The sequence below is a fragment of the Ostrea edulis genome, chromosome 8 (assembly GCF_947568905.1).
Source record: "Ostrea edulis chromosome 8, xbOstEdul1.1, whole genome shotgun sequence".
NCBI lineage: Eukaryota > Metazoa > Mollusca > Bivalvia > Ostreida > Ostreidae > Ostrea > Ostrea edulis.
This window is the reverse complement of record NC_079171.1, coordinates 57,944,325-57,965,748: the sequence shown is the minus strand read 5'-3', so window position 1 is coordinate 57,965,748 and position 21,424 is coordinate 57,944,325. Positions and strand designations below refer to the sequence as shown.

General features: G+C 37.0%; 2 protein-coding genes across 5 annotated transcripts in view; both read right to left on the bottom strand.

Annotated features, from left to right (window-relative positions):
• The window catches only part of LOC125661226 (uncharacterized), a 117,534-nt gene that overhangs the window by 4,984 nt on the left and 91,126 nt on the right, over positions 1-21,424 (bottom strand). Inside the window, exons 1-6 of one of the 3 annotated variants that reach the window (XM_056146589.1) lie at positions 10,798-10,941; positions 9,174-9,289; positions 8,023-8,247; positions 4,396-5,576; positions 2,766-2,911; positions 546-928 (exon numbers count right to left, since the gene is read on the bottom strand). In XM_056146589.1, coding sequence (XP_056002564.1) covers positions 546-928; positions 2,766-2,911; positions 4,396-5,576; positions 8,023-8,247; positions 9,174-9,195 — 1,957 coding nt within the window. In that variant the 5' untranslated portion in view covers positions 9,196-9,289; positions 10,798-10,941. Of the gene's footprint in view, positions 1-545; positions 929-2,765; positions 2,912-4,395; positions 5,577-8,022; positions 8,248-9,173; positions 9,290-10,797; positions 10,942-21,424 lie in introns of those variants that run through there. The other 2 variants (XM_056146588.1, XM_056146590.1) reach the window with 2 other exon arrangements.
• LOC130046573 (uncharacterized) lies at positions 15,642-18,334 on the bottom strand. 2 transcript variants are annotated; one of them, XM_056146594.1, is made up of 2 exons: positions 18,148-18,334; positions 15,642-17,468 (listed from the first exon to the last, which is right to left on the bottom strand). In XM_056146594.1, the coding sequence occupies exon 2, from the start codon at positions 17,445-17,447 to the stop codon at positions 15,783-15,785; it is 1,665 nt and encodes a 554-aa protein (XP_056002569.1). In that variant the 5' UTR covers positions 17,448-17,468; positions 18,148-18,334; the 3' UTR covers positions 15,642-15,782. The 2 variants fall into 2 exon arrangements, with proteins under 2 accessions (XP_056002569.1, XP_056002568.1); XM_056146593.1 differs by having other exon boundaries at positions 15,642-17,447; positions 18,148-18,333.

Genomic DNA, 21,424 nt, shown 5'->3' with positions numbered 1-21,424 from the left:
TTTACAAAATTAAATTATACTGTGTAATCCACCCTAACTCTATTTACACTTCATATAATGAGGAGAAATAAATTTTTTTTTAATTTCTCAGAGAGCAGGAAATTTTCAAAATTTCTACAAAGACTTCAAGTTCAATTATCCTAGGGAAGTTTAAATTTTGTCATGTCTTTTAAAATACATGTATAATTATAATATACGTAAGACTAACACGTTCTCAGGACTTGTTCAATATTGGTAGTGCGTACTATCAACGATGCGGCAGTTACTTAAGTACTTATACCTCCTTATATATAGAAAGAGAATGGAATCAAAAGCAGATGTATTCATTGCAACAACAATGCCTTACATACATGTGTTTTTTGAAATAAAAAAAAAGAATAGGAGATTTTGCATATCAGTTGTCAATATGAAAAATAGCTAACTTAAATGTAGATTTGAATTACAGAAATCATGTAACAAGAATTTTGTAAAATTGATTTTAACACAGTCTTGTATGTTGTTAGTACAACACAAATTGGAGTACTTTGTTTTCTATTATCACACACCTTTAAAGATTTTCACTGCCCAGGTAGTCTGTTTAACAGTTGAAGCCTCTAGTCTGGCATTTTCTAGATTACGCAAAATCTCCTCATCGCAGGTCGCGAAGCGGCTAGAGGTGTGCTCAGACTCCACATACTGGGTGGTGGTCGACTCATGCTCAGTGACCTGGCTATGCGGGGGTGTAGAGTGCTCAGCGACCTGCCTATGAGGGGGTGTAGAGCGGGAATCTCGGCTACCATCAGGCTCGGGCTCGCCATCTGGGCTGTCATTATGTGTGGACTCGGCAATGGGGCTAGAAACGGGCGTAGACTCCTCAGAGCAGCTGGAAGTAGATCTAGCAGTTGAGCTACAGGTCGGCTGAGACTCGGGAACTTTGTCCAGATCAGAGCTGAAATCAACAACAGAGGGAATGATAAAAAAAAAAATCTTATGCAACTGTTATGAATTCTACAATTTGATTGGCTAATCCACTAATTAATGATTTCAGGAAGTAGTGAGTATATATAATATACACACACATATATACATATGTACAACATGTAATAGTAGAAATTACTAGATAATACCAAAAATCCTTAAGAAACAGAAAAACAAGAGGCCCATGGGCCACATCCCTCACCTGAATTACACTGACCAGCTGTTGTTCACATTTCTGATCTCCAAATGTGGTCCCAACTTACCTGCAGAAGTCATAATTTGCAGAAACTTGAATTTACACTATGTCAGGAAGTTTTCATGTAAATTCTAACTTTTCTGGCCCAATACCCCACCCTAATTTTACATCTTAATTATCTCCAATTTTGAGAAAGCATGGACCTTCATCTGAACACACCTAAATCTCCTTTACCCAATGCTAATTTCTGCCAAGTTTGATTGAAATTGGTTCAGTGGTTCTGGAGATGAAGATTTTTAAAGATACCATAAAATGTTTACTACATGATTCTTAATTATTGCCACTTCAAAAAGGGTTTGCCACTACATTTGGACTTTGAATCCTCTTTACCCAAGCATGCTTTGTGTCAAGTTAGTTTAATTGAAATCAGCCCTGTGGTTCTGAAGAAGAAGTGTTAAAAGTTTACAGACAGGCCGACGCAAACCAAAAAGTGATCAAAAGCCAGATTTCTGCCCAGGTGAGCTAATATTTAATCTGATGTAAACATACAACACTAAAAAATCCCACAACCATGAATACAGCCATAGAATCTGGCATTGCAAAAACCTCATCAGAATTTTAAGGTTGCACAGCAATTCTTCAGGAATCTTAAGGACATTCTTAAGCACAGTCACTGGATTTAAAGGGACTGATTCACGATTTTCCCCAAACTTTTCTTTTTCACTTTTAATGATCAAAATTTACTGCCTAATGTGTTTAAAAGAGTTCACATAAAAATTGGGGTTATACATTATCACAGAAGCTCATTTTAGAGAGTTTATTATTTGTTTTGTAAACAAAGATTGCGGTATGTTATTGTTTACGAAATTTTTAAAAGAAATGGATATCGATCTACGTTTATTATATCTTTCGCATTTCAAGCATTTTTGGGGTAAAATGTGTCATCTAAAAGTAAATTTGTGACTATGCAAAATTAAGATGCTTTATTTTACAAAATCAATATTTCACTGGATTGTTTGTATACATAAAAAGACTCGAGTTTTTGTTTACATAACACATATTAAAGGCTAAAATTTTGCTTTTATTCTTACATTCAGAAGGTCAAAATTTTGGCTGTCAACGTTAAATGAGTCATTTTTTTTTTTTGTTTAACATCAAAAATGAAAAATATTTTTATCAAAAATTGTGAACCAGTCCCTTTAACCAGACTATTTGTAACTTGATCATTTACAGTGTATTTCAAGTAATTCACCTTGGTCTGGTAAACAGGCCCTTAATTTGTGAAATATACATGTATGATCCAAACACGATTTGTAAACATAAAATTCCAGAAGGAGGCCACAAGATGCACCACGTTTAATAGTCCTAAGCCTAGCAGTGTGAAAAAGATGAAAGCTTACAGACAGATGGACGGATAGAAAAGTCTATACCATAATACAGCCCATCAGGCAAATAAAAGTTCATGAAGTAAAGCAAATAAACAGAATCCCCCAAAAATAATTTGCCCTTGGCGAGCAATATGTGGTACATCAATCTAATTAAAATTAGATGTTAGATCCACTCGCACACTCGCTCGAATCATGTGAGTAAGTATGTGATCGGGTATCCTTACTTGAGTGTACTTTGGGCGGGACACGGTGCCTCCTCTTTGTGAGTCCTGAGGTGTCTCTTCAGGAAGCCGGGCGTAGGACAGGTTTTACTACAGATGTAACACGAATATTCCCTCTCTTTCTCTCCACTGTGAGTTTGTTCATGTACCTTCAATGATTAGACAAACTAGGTCATGTCCAAAAACAATAAACTAAAACTATTTTCAAATACCTAACAAGAGAAATCCTGGGGCACCTGCTTTACTGAGCAGATGTACGTACAGTAAAACACAATTATAACGAACATACTTATAACAAACTGAAGCTTATTGCAAAGTGATATTCATTTCCCATGAGGGTAAAATAGCAAAATTACTATTGGACAGGTTATAATGAAGTCTGGTTACAATAAAACTATTTTTTCCTGGCCCTTGATGTTCTCTATAGCCATTATTTACTGTATTATGAAGTCTGGTTACAATAAAACTATTTTTTCCTGGCCCTTGATGTTCTCTATAGCCATTATTTACTGTATTATGAAGTCTGGTTACAATAAAACTATTTTTTCCTGGCCCTTGATGTTCTCTATAGCCATTATTTACTGTATTATGAAGTCTGGTTACAATAAAACTATTTTTTCCTGGCCCTTGATGTTCTCTATAGCCATTATTTACTGTATTATGAAGTCTGGTTACAATAAAACTATTTTTCCTGGCCCTTGATGTTCTCTATAACCATTATTTACTGTATTATGAAGTCTGGTTACAATAAAACTATTTTTTCCTGGCCCTTGATGTTCTCTATAACCATTATTTACTGTATTATGAAGTCTGGTTACAATAAAACTATTTTTTCCTGGCCCTTGATGTTCTCTATAACCATTATTTACTGTATTATGAAGTCTGGTTACAATAAAACTATTTTTTCCTGGCCCTTGATGTTCTCTATAACCATTATTTACTGTATTATGAAGTCTGGTTACAATAAAACTATTTTTTCCTGGCCCTTGATGTTCTCTATAGCCATTATTTACTGTATAATGAAGTCTGGTTACAATAAAACTATTTTTTCCTGGCCCTTGATGTTCTCTATAACCATTATTTACTGTATTATGAAGTCTGTTTTTCTGTGGACCTGGAGTGTTCATTACAACCTTGTTTTAATGTGTAGCAATCTCATTTATGTTGCACCAGCAGGGTATGGGAAAAGCGTCGTTTTTCAAGTTTTGCTTTTATAGGAAATTCAAAAAGAGTTCCCACAAGTCCTGTATTTAATAAGTTACTTCTGCGCCTTTTTTTCTATAATGTGATGGAAAAGGACGGGGTTATCTACCTACGTAAAATATGACAAATTACTTCTATAAGAAATCTGCAAAAAAAAATACCCCAAGCTATCAGATACACAGTGCATTGTATAAGATTGATACCAGATCCCAATCTGATTAAAATCAGATCCTTTCATCCGCTCACCTATATCACTACACTAGGATCTGAAGTAACCCAATAGAGGGTCACGTTCGCATAACTTTATGTGCAGTACTTTAATACTAAGAGTACCTACTAAGGCATAGTACTTACTAAGGAGCAGTACTTACTATGGGTTGACCTTGAGCTATCAGGTGAGCTAACAGTGACATACAATTAAAGTGATTACCATCAGTGTTTTAACTTGTCGGAAGGTTTTCTCACAAGTTCTACATCTGTGTCGATCAGAGGGAGGATCCTTGACCGGCTTTCCTGTCGTATTTCCCGTTTCTGTCCTTACACCTTCACAATCAACACCATCTGTCTGATCAGCAACTCTATCTGTATGTACAGGGGTCGCAGAAACCCCGGACAGGGCAGCCATTTCCTCCCCATCTTCTCCCGGTCCTTCTGCGTTGTCTATGTACAGAAGATCTGAAGACTCTTCCGGTTCACTTTTCACATATGTACACTCTGGTTCACTTTTCACATACGTACACTCCGGTTCAAGTTTCACATGAATACACTCCGGTTTCTTTTCAACAAACTTCACAGCGGAACAGACATCCTGATTCTGAGAAGACGAGGCTGTACATCCATCACTCTCCGTTGTTGAAATGACTGGTTTTACAACTACAGGGTTACACACAAAGTCAGCCTGAGACGAAGGGAGAGTGTCCCCGTTTTTTGGTACGGGGAAATTTTCACGAGGTCGCAACCTTGTCGGTATAATGGGCATGTCTACAGATTTAGAAGTGTGCTGGTCAACAGAATCGATCAAAGTTTTTATGGAATCTGCTGGAGAAGAGCGAGTTGATGAGTCGACTATGTTGTGCTGGTTGATAGAATGCGTAGAAGGAGTAGAGAAATTTACGAACAGAAAGCCACCGGTTGTTGTATTGCTTTCCACATTCTGGTGTTTGGTTGGGGTTGTGACAGGAAGGGAAACATTCTGGTGTTTGGTTGGGGCCGGTGAACTAGACGCTGTCTTCATTTCCTTCTCATGTGAGCAGAATGTCTCCTCACGTGGCTCAGAATCATTATCTGAAACAGTCCAGGTTCGCTTTAATTTAGACCTGATATTTTTTTCATCATCTTTGGCCGAGTCATGCATTTCATTAGCGGAGAACTCTATTTGTGACAGTGCTGTTTGGTTATTTGCGACCCAATTTATCTTCACCCCATCAGGGACCTGGATTCCCTTCCCAGAATTCCCTGTGAGTTCTAATTCTCCACCGGTGATCCCGTCTTCTACTTTCACTTGGACTGTGTCTGCTGATGAGTTGTCTACAATGCTATGTTCACTGTGACGTATATGACCTTGACCTGTGTGACCTCTCCCCTTCATCAACTGACCACTCTTCTCATGTTCTGAAACAGAAAGTAATACATGTTAAGTCGGTGTCAAATGATTGCAGTAATAACACATTGATAGCTCATAGCAGACTTCATAAATACATTTTTTTTTTCAAAACATGTCCTTCAGACTGCATTGCATCAACCAAAATAAAAATTTACATTGCAACAACAAAAGAAAATTGACTTTTATTTGCATATTTCAAGTTCTGCGAGTTCCACAGCTCTTAACTTCAGTCGGAGGTAACCTCGTGGACGTTCAGATCACAACCAGATTCAATTCTCAACTGGTGCATCATCAAACATAAAAATTCAAAGGTAATGACAGTTTCTTTGTCAAGCACCTGTCATCAAAAGTGAAAATCACAGTTCTTTCAGAAATAATGGAGAATCCGTGTTGTGGCAGGCATAATTAAGAACTCTCTGCACTACATCCGTAAGTGCCATGCATTGTTGAAAATTTATAGCACTTCATTACCAGGGCTGTCATTGTCCTTTTTGGTACAGGGTCCGGTTCCCATTAGATTGGGAAAATTATCGATGTTTTGGGTCAAATTTGGAAATTTTACTTTCCAGGCCTTGTGGAAAATGCGTAAGAAGTTATAAGTAAAAGCAAAATTAACACGATTTAATTTTTTTTATATACACAATGTAACAGTTTGTGATCTTGGGAATTTCTAGATAAGTAAATTGGGAATTTAGGGGGGGGGGGTCCCGATTGGGAAGGGTCCGTTTGGCGAAAATTGATAGCACTTCATTACAGTTTGTGACGTTTCCTTCTGAGCGAAAATTTATTACAGTTTATAGCATTTCTTTACAAGTTTTCCCGATGGGACACAAAGCAACAAATAAACACATCTACACAGTGGTACTACAATTTTGTAAGCGACTCAATGAATCGAGAGGTTAAGTTGTACAAAGGTTTATTCCTGTACCTACAACAGGCGTAACCAGTCGACATGGGATGCTTACTCCTCTTAGGCACCTGATACCACCTTAGGAATGTTCAGGCGTCTGTGTTTGCCAAACAATTTTTGTATTCTTTATGGGAGATATGAGATTGATCAATGTTTGCTGTCTTCTCCTTTTCATTGTACATGTATACATTAGTGAAGTCAAATATGCTTATATCAATCATGCTTATAACGAATTCACACTTATTGTGAAGCCATATTCAATCCCAATTGAGAGAAAATTATCAGTGATATAAATGAGGTTTGGTTATAACGAATTGTTTTTGCTGGAAATGGATGTTCTCTATAACCTTGTCTTACTGTATCTGGATGTTCTCTATAACCTTGTCTTACTGTATCTGGATGTTCTCTATAACCTTGTCTTACTGTATCTGGATGTTCTCTATAACCTTGTCTTACTGTATCTGGATGTTCTCTATAACCTTGTCTTACTGTATCTGGATGTTCGCTATAATCTTGTCTTACTGTATTTGGATGTTCTCTATAACCTTGATGTTCTTGATGTATTTTGAACCAAAACAAGAGGTCCATGGGTCACATTGTTAACCTGAGTCACCTTGGTCCATGTTACATTTTTCCTACATATTTGCATGTAAAACTTTTATCCTTATTGTGGCCCCAACCTACTCCCTGGGGCCATGATTTTTACAAACTTGAATATGCACTACCTCAGGAAGCATTTCATGTAAATATAAACTTTCTGGCCCAGTGGTTCTTGAGAAGAAGATTTTTAAAGATATTCCCTATAAATTTGCATGTAAAACTTTGATCCCCTATTGTGGTTCCACCCTACCCCGGGGGTCATGATTTTTACAAAATTGAATTTGCACTACATCAGGAAGCATTTCATGTAAATATAAACTTTTCCGGCCCAGTGGTTCTTAAAAAGAAGATTTTTAAAGATATTCCCTATAAATTTGCATGTAAAACTCTGATCCCCTATTGTGGCTCAACCCTTCCCCGGGGGCCATGATTTTAACAAAATTGAATCGCCACTACTAATGCCAAGAACCTTTCATGTAAATTGCAGTTTTTCTGGCTCAGTGGATCTTGAGAAGAAGATTTTCAAATGACCCCATCCTATTTTTGTGATTATCTCTCCTTTGAAGAGGGCATGGTCCTTCATTTGAACAAATTTGAATTCCGTTCACCTAAGGATGATTTGTACCAAGTTTTGTTGATATTGGCCCAGTGGTTCTGAGGAAGAAGTCGAACGTATGAAAAGTTTACAAACAGACGACGGACAACAGGTGGTCAGAAAAATTCACTTGAGTTTTCAGCTTAGGTGAGCTAAAAAAAAAAACACATTGAAAGCATATCAATCTAAATGAAATTAGATGTTTGATGCGCTTGATACTCGCATACGTGTTATGTAAGACTACACAAAATACCTAACCAAGTTGAAAATGAGTGTCACTTCGTTATAAGCAGTGATTCGTAATATACAGGCTGCACAACACTGTGATTACACTGTACAGATTACTAACTGTGATGCTGGGTTCCTTCCGTCAAAGATTGCGGACGACAGGTACAATCATGTGACCGAAACTCGTCATCGTTGAAATACAGGTGTCCACACAGAGAGCACTGATGCAGAGCCTTGGGTCTACAGGTGTGTCTCAGGTAGTCCAGGTAAGTAAAGGTGTCAGACTCACACCTGGTGCAGCGGTAGGAGCCGTATACACAGTGACACGTTCTGATAAAATGGCAGGCTGTCAATAACAAAACACAGGACAAGTAGAACATTACCTTCATATAAACAAAACACAACGCCCATAGGCTTTAATGCTCATCTGCGTATCACATAATCTGAAGTGTCGCGTGTAGATGGTGCAAGTGTGGATCTTTAAAAACTCCCAGAACTGGGTGTCCTTATTGCTACAAAAATGTATTACTAATTTTTGATTTTTCTAAAGCAACCTCTGTGCCTACTAATATCTCTCAAATACTAAGCTGTGGCCCAAACAAATAATTCTATATTTAACTTACACATGTTGCAACATAAATATCTTATTTGGGAATAGCTATAAACAGTATATCATCAAATAATACTCAGAAAAGGATTTAATCTTTAGATTTTTGTTGCACGTTCTGAGAATAAGCCTAAAATTTTCAAAAGTTACGGCGAGCGATGCACAGCTTGATGTCCTCGATGTTGTGAAGTCAAGAAAGAGATCTTTAACATTCCATACGTTTTGTCTCTACAAATCATAAAGCCCCCCCCCCCCCTTATGTTCCTAGCACCCATTAAACAGACACTAAATATTTGATTGCTTAATGTTTAAAATTATGTGGGAATCCGAGTTAGAATAGGTCCTCACTACCCCTTGCTTGCCGTAAGAGGAGACTACATTGGGTGGTCCATCGGATGAGACCGCAAAAACCAAGGCCCTGTGTCACAGCAGGTGTGGCACAATAAAGATCCTTCCCTGTTCAAAGGCCATAAGCGTCGAGCATAGGCCTAAATTTTGCAACCCTTCACCGGCAATGGCAACATCTCCTTACGAGTGAAAAATTTCTCAAGCGGAACATTTAACAATATATATACATTCTGTTTAGATGGCCAAACAAGTTTCTGACCTCGTACACAGAGACGACAGTTAATTAGAGACCCCTCCCCCCTCCTCGTTATGCTTACATACCCTGGTCCCAGTTGTCATCGATCTTCCAAGTTAGTTTCTGTCTCACATCCACGGCCATGACGACACGTTTTCTTTTCTCAGTGCATTCTTTGTTTACACATTCTACATTTTCCTAAAATTAAACACAAACATGACCTCGGGTCTAAGACAACAACGGTGATATCACATGTAGCAGTACGGTAACAGTGAAATCGTAATTAGGGACGAGATCAGATGTTTAATGTCCGAGAAATAAAACTGGTTTCAAAAAAATTTCATCAAGACCCCTCTCATCTCCTAGTCTTAAGGAGGAATGCTACACCAGAGAAATTTTGATATGGAGGAAAAGTTGACGATACAGTGTATGAAAGGAGGAAAACCTCATTGAAATAGTCATAACAATACAGCAATAAAATTTACTCAAACCTGGACTGAACCTATACCAGCCATTATATTATATGATTAATACATTTACACATCATTCACAGAGACTCGGGACGCTCACCACAATTAGAATATACCCGTATTGTAGCAGAAAATTGCAGAATCGCTTCAAAACGGTTTTTAACATCCCCAAAGAATAAACACATCAATTTAAAATTAAAATTGAATACAACTAATGATAATCTCACTGATAATTCGTAAGTCCTTAACACTGTAAAAAAATCATGAAATAATATTAAAATATTGTACACTGAACACTTATAAATGTCACTTTTCTCGATTCAAATTGATATTGCCATCATACTGGAAACTGTCATTGGAACACCCTTCTTTTTTTGAAAATGAATGCTCAATGAAGAAACGCCTACTACTATATATGGAAAACAGTGAAACGTACCTTTCGCAAAGAGCTTAAAGACAAGAAAGAAAGGAAAGAGTATGATGTGCAGTGGACACAGAATTACACGGTAGAATTAAAAGACGAGCAAAAAGAAATAATCTCTGCAGTGGTTGAGGGAAAAGATGTGTTTGCCAGTGCACTCTGGTTTAATTTTCTTCATTAAATTAGACCTAATGAAAGAAATTTTCATCCAGAAAATATCTAAACATTCACATTAATTTAAGGTAATTCCACCCCTCTAGAATTATAGGTTCAATCTTATATTTGATTGTTGATTCTTCAAAGACATAGCGTCTATCTTTTTATATCTAAAAAATGACATCACAATATTTTGCAAGAAGAACTAAAAAAAAACACCAAATTTGTAGCATTAATTCTGAGTTATCTAGTTGCGCAGCACTTTGAAATTGAAGTCATTTTATGAGAATAGGTGTTTAATGTTTTAGACCTTTATAAAATGTTTGTCTGGAGGACAGCATATTAAACTAGTACCCTGCTACTTGGTTGCTACACACAAACACAAAAGATGCGAAGTCAACAGGTTACCAGTTTAGGAATTATTTTGTAATTGCTATCAAACGGTAGCACTGTCAACATATTATATGAATGGATAGATATTTTAATGAAGTCTTTCATGAAATTTCCAGGTGCCTGTAAAATGCAACAACCACAGGAGTCGGCAATTTTATCAATAAAGTAGAAATATATGAGAAATGGGCATAAATACTACCACTGAGCTTCGCGACTCCTGTGCAACAACAAATGGGGCATTTCTGTAATCCGTTTAACAAGCTTACCGGCATAAACTCGGCCACATAAATCTTGCGCCCGTTTTCGATTATCTTGAATTGATACCCTTAAAATTTCTCTCCTGTTTCTTGTCAACAATCATGATTATTGTTGAATCGCGACCAGCATTTTCGTACCTTTACTGCACTGAAGAGTTCTTCATTTTTGTGTGCGGGACGTTTCGCCTCCAGACGTTTGGGCCTTGGATGGTTCGTCCCCATACTTTTCGCCCAAAGACTTTGCATCTTATTATTACGAGCATTCATTGATATTTCATATTTTGTCTGTTGTACAAAGATTGCTGTTTTTATTTTGTAGATTAATCAGTCTCCATCATGGCACACCCATGTGAAACAAATTATTGTCGTTTTACAGTTACATTTTATAACGTAATTAAAGTTCAATAATTGCATCAATAATTTACGTATGCTGGGGTCATTCTTACTTTGATAGACGCCCCATGATTATGTCAATCCACAGGAAAAATAATGAGGAGATTACTTGTAATAATTGGATGCTGTTTTCATACTTTGAAAGGGGGGGGGTGGGTGGCAGAAGCACCTAAAGGGGGTGATGGAGGGAATCCTCTCTTAATAATGGGATGGGGGCAGCGAGGAATTTTAAAAAAATAACGACTGGTTTAGGCCTACTCTTCTTCTTTTTTTTGCATCAAATTTAATTAAAATTGGCATTAACTATCGTGTGTTGTCATAGTTTCGTTGGGGATTTTTTTGAATTTGTTTTACAAATCGGGGGAGCATGTGGACCATCTGAAGCTTGACGCATTAATAGGCATCTCTCTCTCTCTCTCTCTCTCTCTCTGGTATACAAGAACCGTGCATTGATCCCCCATTCCAATTTCGATTTATTTAATCGTTTCATGCATTTTGTAGCTTTAGATATTGACCATCTACCGATACAGTAAATCGTACCAGAAGAAGACTCATTAAATCATTGACAAATAATCATTTTTGAACAGTCTTTGTACACGTATTTTCCTATGTAAAGTACATGCGCAGGTCAGCAAACTCACTAATTTCTTGAAATAAAAGATCATTTGAAGTGCAAAAGGGTCAAAATCAGTTAGTACTGATGCACTTTCATCAGATACATACTTTTCATCCGTTTCCATATGAGTGAAAAATTCTGGAGCGGAACGTTAAACAATGTCCAACCAACCAACTGTACATTGAATGTGCGGATCTAGGGGGGGGGGGGGGAGGGGGGGGGGGTAGAAAAGGCGTCCTCAATACTCCTTGCTTGCCGTCCTAAGAGGCGACTAAACGGGACGGTCCTTCAGATGAGACTGCAAAAACTGAGGCCCCGTGTCACAGCAGGTTTGGCACGATATAGACCCCTCCCTGCTCAATGCTCGGCTCATACAAAGTGTATGGCTGTTAAAGTAGACCTATACTCGGCGTACGTCACAATCAAATGTAAATGCGGAACCACTCTTCCGTTTTCCGAAATGTGATACTTTAACGATATCCATTTGATTTTTACATGGCGATACGAGATATGAATATCCGATATCAATTCCTTCCTCAGTGTTCTTATCTTCTTATCAGTCAAATCTTAAGTTGAGATTTTGTGGTGTGTTTAATTTAAAGGGGGGAGACAGAGATGATTATAGCTTTAGAAAAAAATCGGTTGAAGAACAAACAACATTTTGGTGGATGAGGGTGTGCCAATTACATTGTACATGTCCGTGAGGCATTCAGTGTACATTGACTATTTATGTATGTAAAAGTTTTACTATGATCCAAATGTTCAACATATGGAATTGCGGGACATCAGAAAGTGTGTGTGTGGGGGGGGGGGGGGGGGGGGACAGATGGGAAAGGGGGGGGGGGGTCAGACCAATTCAGATTTCCACGAGCATCATGATAATATTTCATTTATGAGGATCCGGGTTAGAATAGGTTCCAAATTATCATCAACAAATACATGGTACGCTCGTGTAAAAAAGAAAAGTTAACATTTCGCTACTCCAGTGACCACAGATATCGTAGTTGTGTTCGCTGCTACAATGTTACAGATATTGACACAAGCTTCAAAGATCAGCTGCAAATAATTTGTTTTATTTCACCGACCGTCATGAATTTGTCATTTTTTCCTCATCCTCTCTCCTTTTTCAAAATTATTGGGGCGGCATCTATTAATTCCTTATTGAGATTGCATCTACTTAGACCGGCGTAAGTGGTGTACGTGTACATGTGCATACATCCAATTTATGTACATGTAAATGATTTCATGACCTGTAGAGATTCATATGAAACTTTGTCTCAGGATATAAGATATATCACACATTACACGTACATATACATTAATCATATAAGCAAGATCATCAAAATTCAGTTTGTTACTTTCGTTTTACATTTACATTGTGCAAAGCCTCTCTAGAATTTTTTTCAGATAAAATGTAAAATTTAATTGTAAACCACATGTATCTTATAATAGTTATAGTTTAGCATAGTTCAAATTATTATTCAAGGTTGTAAATATGCTCAAACTTCACATGTCTTACGAAAATATGATAATGTATAAATTTTTTAAGATTTTAAGTGGGTGTACTTGTTGTAGAGCTGATAGCTTCTAAAATAATATGTCAACATATGATTTTCTTGCTCAAATTCTTATTCTAAGATAATAATCTGTAAATCAAAAACAATTTATTCAAGGTTTAGTCCATCAAAATTAGGGAAAAGGCCAATATTGACGTCAAATGGTATCTCCTACAGTATTTCCTTTCACATGTTTGGGCTCATAAAGTATACATTGTGAAAATATTTATTCCAATTTATTAGAATAAATGATTACATACCATTAAATAAAGGGTATATAGTCTATGTTGCTTATTATTATTTGGGAAAATAATAATTAATAAGAAAAATAAAGAAGGAGGAGTGCATTTTCTTAGTGTTGATGGGGTGCTTACTTTTGAGAAGCAATAACAACGAAAATAGCATGTCAACATATATATATTTCAATGTCTATCTATTACTGGAATGTATATTTATCTTGTAAAGGCATTTTTTTCATGATCGAGTCCATTTAAGGCTGAGTATAGATCTACCTTAAGCCATATGCGCTGAGCATATAGATCAGGGTTAAATTTTGCAGCCCTTCACCGGCAATGGTGACGTCTCTAGGCTATACGAGTCCAAACTTCTCGAGAGGAACGTTAAAGAATATACATTTAATCAATCAAGGGGAAGGGTTGAACTTTTGGCTATTTGAGAGAAGAAACGATCGACGAACCCTTGAGTAGTGAGAAAAACGATCGACCAACCCTTGCGCAGTGGATATTATTTCACACAGAGTTGTAAATATTTTAAAAGCATCATTTTATTTCAGATTAGGCATGGGAAATGATTCACACTACATTGAGGGTCAATTGCGTATTTTAGTATGATTATTTTTTTCGAAACGAAATATTGCTAATATTCCATATCGTGCTTGTGGAAATTTCTAAAAAATACTTGTTATAATAAGAACAGGAAGTATGCATACCATTGCTTTGTTAACTTGTATGTGAAAACTACGGTTAAGCCGGTACAACATATAGGTGTCAGGGTATAGAACTGGCGGCCGCCACTTATTTTGTGTAGCGGCCACAACTTTTTTTTAACCGGATGACTCCACCACCTCCAGGGGCGGATCCAGGAATTGCGTGGGGGGGATTTATGAGACAGTGGGTCCTGGTGGGGGCCCAGATCCTGCATTTTACAGATTTTATTAGGCCTGAAATAGGGCTTGAAATATGTTTCCAAAGTAGTCGTTTTTACTATTTTCTGCCATTTTCAATAAGATGAAATTAATTTAATGACGCAATTTTAAAAAGTTGTTGGAAAAAAGTAAGTTCTCCCAATACAAAACCATTCAATACATAAAAAGATTTTATCATTTATTTCTCCGAGAGAGGAAGAATTTATTGCTTCTTTTATCGTTCACATTTTTCTGAACAAGTGACCATGATTTACTTTAATTTTGAAAATTTTAGGCAGCCCCCCCCCCCCCTTAAATCCGCCACTGACCTGTAATCTCCCTTTTCAACAATTAGTAATATATCAAGAACATTTTTGTTTGTCGATTGTGTTTGAATGAACTCTATAAAAGAATTATTGCGCTCATCGTGATATCCTTGATCAACTGAAAAGAGCAGTAATTCAATTATATGGTATGTAGTGCCATGAATTCAGCAGAATGATTAATACTATCATGAATTAAATTAATGTGTGAAATGATTCTGAATCGAAGATAACATTAATTGAATTGTTGCATGCATCAAAAGGATTGATGATATCTTCAAATAATTAAATTTATCTTCAATTATCTGAGTTTATATGTTAATTTGGCGCTTCATAGTTTTCACTAAAATAATCTCCGATTTCCGGTCCCTGATGAATTTTACAATTTATTTTCGATCCATTTCTAATAATGAACAAAGTCTCGAGAGTCTAAACTCTACCAAAGTCAACGACTTTATGATAACGCTGTAGTATATAATTATTATGTTTAATCCAGACTATTCGTTAAACACCGAGTACGAATAAAATTGTAATAAAATGAAAAGTGAAGATAACGAACAGTGATCAATCTCATAACTACTATAATCCCATACCTCTTGGATCAGTCACCAGTCACGGGTAATTATGTGAATTGTAAATGTATGTCGTATTGTTTTTTGTTTTTGCTTTTTGTGGAGAACTGATATACTGCATATTCAGTTCATTAATGGATATATTTTTTTAATTGTGAGGCCTAGATTTTTTAATTGTGAAGCCTAGATTGTGCACAACTTTACATGAAATGTTTTGAGTAGAAAAGCTTTTTATTACACTGTAAGATTTAATACATTTTCTTATAATTACATTTAACACAAACAACACATTGTCACTTAGATATACCGGTAATCTATAAACATTAAAGATTAAATATTTAGATATCAAGAGCACTGTGCGAACTCTGTCATTATCTGGTGTCTGTGTGTTTATTCCATGTACTGAATCACTTTCACTTCTCCTGAATCACATAACCCTACCCACAGTTTCCCCTCACTGTCCACACTCAGTCCTACAGGTCCATCTAGTCCACAATTGTCTACACATCTCAGAAACTGTCCGTTCTGATCCAGGATGTGTAGACAGTCATTGTTGTAATCTGTCACAATGATCTGACTCATGGAGTCTGTCACTATATGTCTAGGATCAAATGACTTCTTCCTCCTGGCTGGTGTACCGTCGTATCGGAATCGGACTCTTCCTGACTTGTCCACCACGACTACAGTGGCAGCATTAATATCAGAGGCACAGATGTCTCCATTCTTGTTCTCCACAACATACAGTGGGCATTTCCCTCCTTTATAGATTGGTTCTCCATCTTCATCTCTATCTATTTCCTGTTTCACTTTGTGTCCCTGATAACGGACAATTTTATTTTGGCTATAATCAGTAGTAAACATACTGACCAGGATGTCCCCTGACTTAGTACAGTATAGTCTGTCTGGTTTCCAGCCCTGTGGTGTGGTTATCAGTGTCTCTGTTCTCCCGTGTCTGACAATGTTCACAGTTCTATTTGGACCATCACTGTATACCAGTTCTCCCTCACTGGTCACTGTGAGGCCATTAGGCGCGACTTTACAGGTGGTGGTGACAATGTCCCGTACAGACCCGTGCATGTCAACACGTCTTATGGTTTTATCTTCACCGCTAACCCAGGCTTCATCCACTCCCACACAGGCAACATGGTATAGAGTATTAACTCCAGTAGGAATGGTGGCAATTACTCTGGCTTTGTCCAATAGCTTTATAATTGATGATTTATTGACATCATCTGCCAGACCGGATAATGATATCTGTTGAAGTGTAGCCTTGTACTCTTCTAATTCCAGGCTGAGTTCTCTCCCTTGGACTGTGTTGGTTTTCAGTGACGGCATTTTGACATCAATATCGGCAGGCATGTTCCTGTATTCCTCGAGTTTGGATTTATAGTTGGTGACGGCAGACACGTTTTTTGACTTTAGAATTTCTTTGTTGTATTGAATTGTTTGGGTCATGTCTGGAATTGGATCTTTTATTTTGGAGTGGTGGGATTTTAGAACAGCCAGATGGTTCTCTTTCATGGAGTTGAGCAAAGAACCGAGCTTATTGAAAATGGTGTCTACTTCTTGGTGCCAGAATTTTCTGTGTTTTTCTTTCTCTTTGTCCATTTCATCAAACTTGGTTACTGCAATGGATAGCTTGTTTTCTGTTTCTTCATTTTTCTCTTCATACTGAGGGATAATAGTGGAATCAATTTCCTGGGTTTCTTTTTCAATATCTTTTTTCTTCTTGTTGAAAATATCAGACATGTCTTCATATCTGTGTCCATTATGGGAACCGAGGATGCATTTCAGGCAAACTGGAACATCACATTTTTTGCAATGGGCCTCGCATCTTTCATTGGGATGGATGTCGCAATCAGGAAAAACAAGCTTTATTTTTCTCTTTGTGAAAGGAACGATGTCATGCGCTAGGGACTTGAACTTTTCCACATGTTTGCTGACGCAATCCACACACAGACTGACTTGACAGATGTTGCAAAATTTTGGGGTGGGGTTGTCACAAAAGTCACAGGTGATGACATCTTGTGCCCAGCTGGAGGGCGTGGCCATCATCTGTATTATCAGAGGTGTGAACTGTAAATAGTTAAAATTAATTGAATAATTGAAAAAAAAAATCTTTGTTCATGAGAAGATGCTGATGAATATTTTTATTTTTCACCTAATATCCCCAGCATTTCACTCCTATCTTTGCTATGTAAGCCAGACCCCTGGAAGTAATATAAATGAAAATTTTCGCATGGAATCTTGGCTACGCCCCTTTAATACACAGACTAGGATCGTAAATAAATACATACCCCTTCTTAGCTAATCAGTGGCGGATCCAGGATTTATTTTTAAAGAGAGCAATAGTTTGGGGGATCGAGGGTTTTGGGGGATTTTAAAGTTACTTTTACGAGTTACATGCATTCTACATTGAAGCGATGCTTTAGACACAGTCAAATGAATAAATAAATAATACAAATAATAGCTTCGTTAACCTTTATGCACTTGTTTGCACGTATCTTGTAAAATCTTATACTTTTGCTTTTGTTCTACTACACTGTATTTTTTTTCACATTTAAGGGGGACCCGCTCCCTCTAAATCCGCCATTGATTATTACAATGATATGTACAGTAGGACCCTCCTAATTACTGACCACAGGAATTCTAAATTAGCTCGTTATGGAAGTAAAATCTTATAATGTGTGAGTATGAAATGAAAATAGAACATATACGGATTAATACCTGTTTAAAATTTGACTAAATGATTTACCTTTTATGTGTAATCACTGTTAATAAACAAGAAATCCATTGTTCCACCCCGATATTCACCAGGCTGGAAAGTACTTTCGGTTTGGTGTTTACTCTTCCTGGTTGATATACCCAGAGCAACAAGACCTTGTCAAGACGTGGTTACCTTTTATTGATCAAGCGCTTCCTGTACAAATTTAGAGTTATCCCTCTTTACATCAGATTGATCAGTGAGATCACTTGATAAACTGCCTGAAATATACATGCAGAGTTTTAAAACAAAGAGATGCATTATTTTACCGCTTTTTCACGTATTATATAAAAAAGAATATTTAAGATGTTTTAACGGGAATTTTACCTTGGTGAAATGAAATTAATGAACTGTTATACCGAAATGGAAATCTGTAGACCTTCTTACTTAGGCCTGTCGTTCCGTGAGGAACATAGGCCATCTACGACAGTCCTCCAACGAACACGATTCTGGGCTGCTTTTGTGGCGTCATGCCAGGTCATGTCCTGCGCTTTTAATTCTACTTCTGAGTCACGGCTCCAGGTGTTTCTTGGACGTCCCCTCTTTCTCTTGCCCTGTGGGTTCCAGGTCAGGGCCTGGCGTGTGGTGCTGGAAGGTGGCTTCCTTAGGGTGTGTCCAATCCAGCCCCACTTCCTACGTCTGATTTGTATGTCTATGGGTTCCTGCCCTGCTCTCTTCTATAGTTCTTCATTTGTGATCTTTTCAGGCCATCGGATGTTGAAGGTGCGCCTGAGACAAGTGTTGTAAAATGTCTGGATCTTCTGCAGGGTTGTTTTGGTCATTCTCCATCTGTAGAAGGCGCGTTTAAAGAATTTACAAAAAAGTATTTTTTATCATACAGGCTTTCTTATCCATATAATACTGCATTAATAAGTGTAATAAAAGATCTGTTCATATAAATGCAACAACTTTTATTTACTAATGTTTCCTTGTATTCAAAGAAAATGTTCAAATAATGGACATCTTTAATATGTACTTTATAGATGTTGCAAGAAAACAAAATATATGTACATTAGACAATTACTTCCTTTTGTGACTGAACATCTGCCACCTTCAGAATTGTACCCATTCAATTAGAATATTATTTAACCTATGACCCTTAATTAACTACCTATAGACCCTGAATATTCCATTATACTCACGACCCTAATATACTGAACCTTGGTTGCTGGTTGTTTAAGCTTTCACACACATCCTGTATTTGTTTACGAGTGTACAGTAAATGAAAGGCGAAGATAACGAACAGTGAGCAATCTCATAACTCCTGTAAGCAATACAAAATAAATAAATCTAATAAAAATCGAATCTTTTGATTAGCGGACATATATACTAACATTAGCCGGACTGAAAATGCAAACACAGCTCTGCGAAACTTCTGAAATTTAAGACCCTGTACTTTAGGTTTCTCTAAGATTCCAGAAAAGGAATGTACACAGCGTGCAATTTTCTGCATAAAGTGCATTTAAGGATTAATTACTTTTGGGACAGAGGGGGTTCCCTGGGTTTTAAGAATTTTCAGCCAGCGCCACTAATATTGGTTATCCCAGCTTTACTTTATACCTCATAAAATACAAAAATAACGACCGAATACTTGATTTGTCTATGTTAACATAGAGGAATTGTTTTGTTATTCTGTTATACATGGTTTCTCATTATGTAGGTATTTATTCTTATCATTCATCAGTCCCCACCGCTGTTCTCGTGGAATACTGGTAACAAACTGTCAGTAATCTTCCTTCGCATAGGTATTAAAGTAATTGTTCTGTTGTAAAGTTGATTTTCTCACACATAATCAATTATCTTCCCATATCGGCGTTTTTCATGCTCAACACCCCCCCCCCCCCCTCCAATACTCTGGGCATGTTTTTGTGAATAAATCTGAGTGAACACTACATAGGGATGCTTGCATATTGGTAAGACACATTGTACTTTTCAGATTTTTTTCATAATACATTTTTTAAAATAAATTTCTGATGTAATTCAGCGAATCTTTCCCATGACCCCACCCTGATCTAGACAATTTTCAGTTTGTACTTCGCGTGGATGCTTGCATGTAAATTGGAAAAACTTTGCCCTAGTGGTTCTTGAAAAGATTTCTAGAAGAATGATTATGCTATTCTTATGTAAAACTGTAGAATTCCATTGTGGTCCTTCCTACCCTCAGCGATCAGGATTTAGATATTATAAGATCAGGATTTAAATAGATATTAATCTTATAAGATTCGATCAGGATTTAGATATTAATCTTATAAGATTCCATCAGGATTTAGATATTAATCTTATAAGATTCCATCAGGATTTAGATATTAATCTTATAAGATTCGATCAGGATTTAGATGTTAATCTTATAAGATTCGATCAGGATTTAGATATTAATCTTATAAGATTCGATCAGGATTTAGATATTAATCTTATAAGATTCATCATCAAGTTATGGCTTTTTGGGTCTAATGACTATCGAGATTTTTCCTAACACAACACACCTTACTTTTACTAATTTTTAATTGCGTCCACTTCAAACAGGGAGCGAATCCCTAATGTTCATAAATTTAAATCCAATCTAGACAGAAATGTTACATACAAAGTTTGGTTTCATTGGCTCGATGCTTTCTGAAAACGCTGCCATTCTTAATAGTTTACAGAAGGACAGATTTTCCATCACAAATACTTGCAGCTCAGTGAGTCAATAAATACCTCATGAACAGGTGAGCCAAGAAACACCTCATGAGCTAATGAACACCTCATGAACAGGTGAGTTAATGAACACAGCATGAACAAGTGAGCTAATGAACACCTCATGAACAGGTGAGTTAATGAACACAGCATGAACAAGTGAGCTAATGAACACCTCATAAACAGGTGAGCCAAGAAACACCTCATGAGCTAATGAACACCTCATGAACAGGTGAGCTAATGAACACCTCATAAACAGGTGAGTCAAGAAACACCTCATGAGCTAATGAACACCTCATGAACAGGTGAGCTAATGAACACCTTATAAACAGGTGAGCTAATGAACACCTCATGAGCTAATGAACACTTCATGAGGAGGTGAGCTAATGAACACCTTATTAACAGGTGAGCTAATGAACACCTCATGAGCTAATGAACACGTCATGAAGAGAGAAACAAATAAACACATGACATGAACAGCTGAGGAAATAACAACATCAGCATCAGAATATTTCAAGGCACAATTTCACAAGTCAGATTTTGGTTCTATTACATTCAGAATTTCAAGGATCCTCCCCTGATCATAAAACTCCAA

Bases quoted from the DNA above. Each gene is read 5' to 3' on its own strand.
- LOC130046573 (XM_056146594.1), bottom strand. From the start codon at position 17,447: ATGATGGCCACGCCCTCCAGCTGGGCACAAGATGTCATCACCTGTGAC.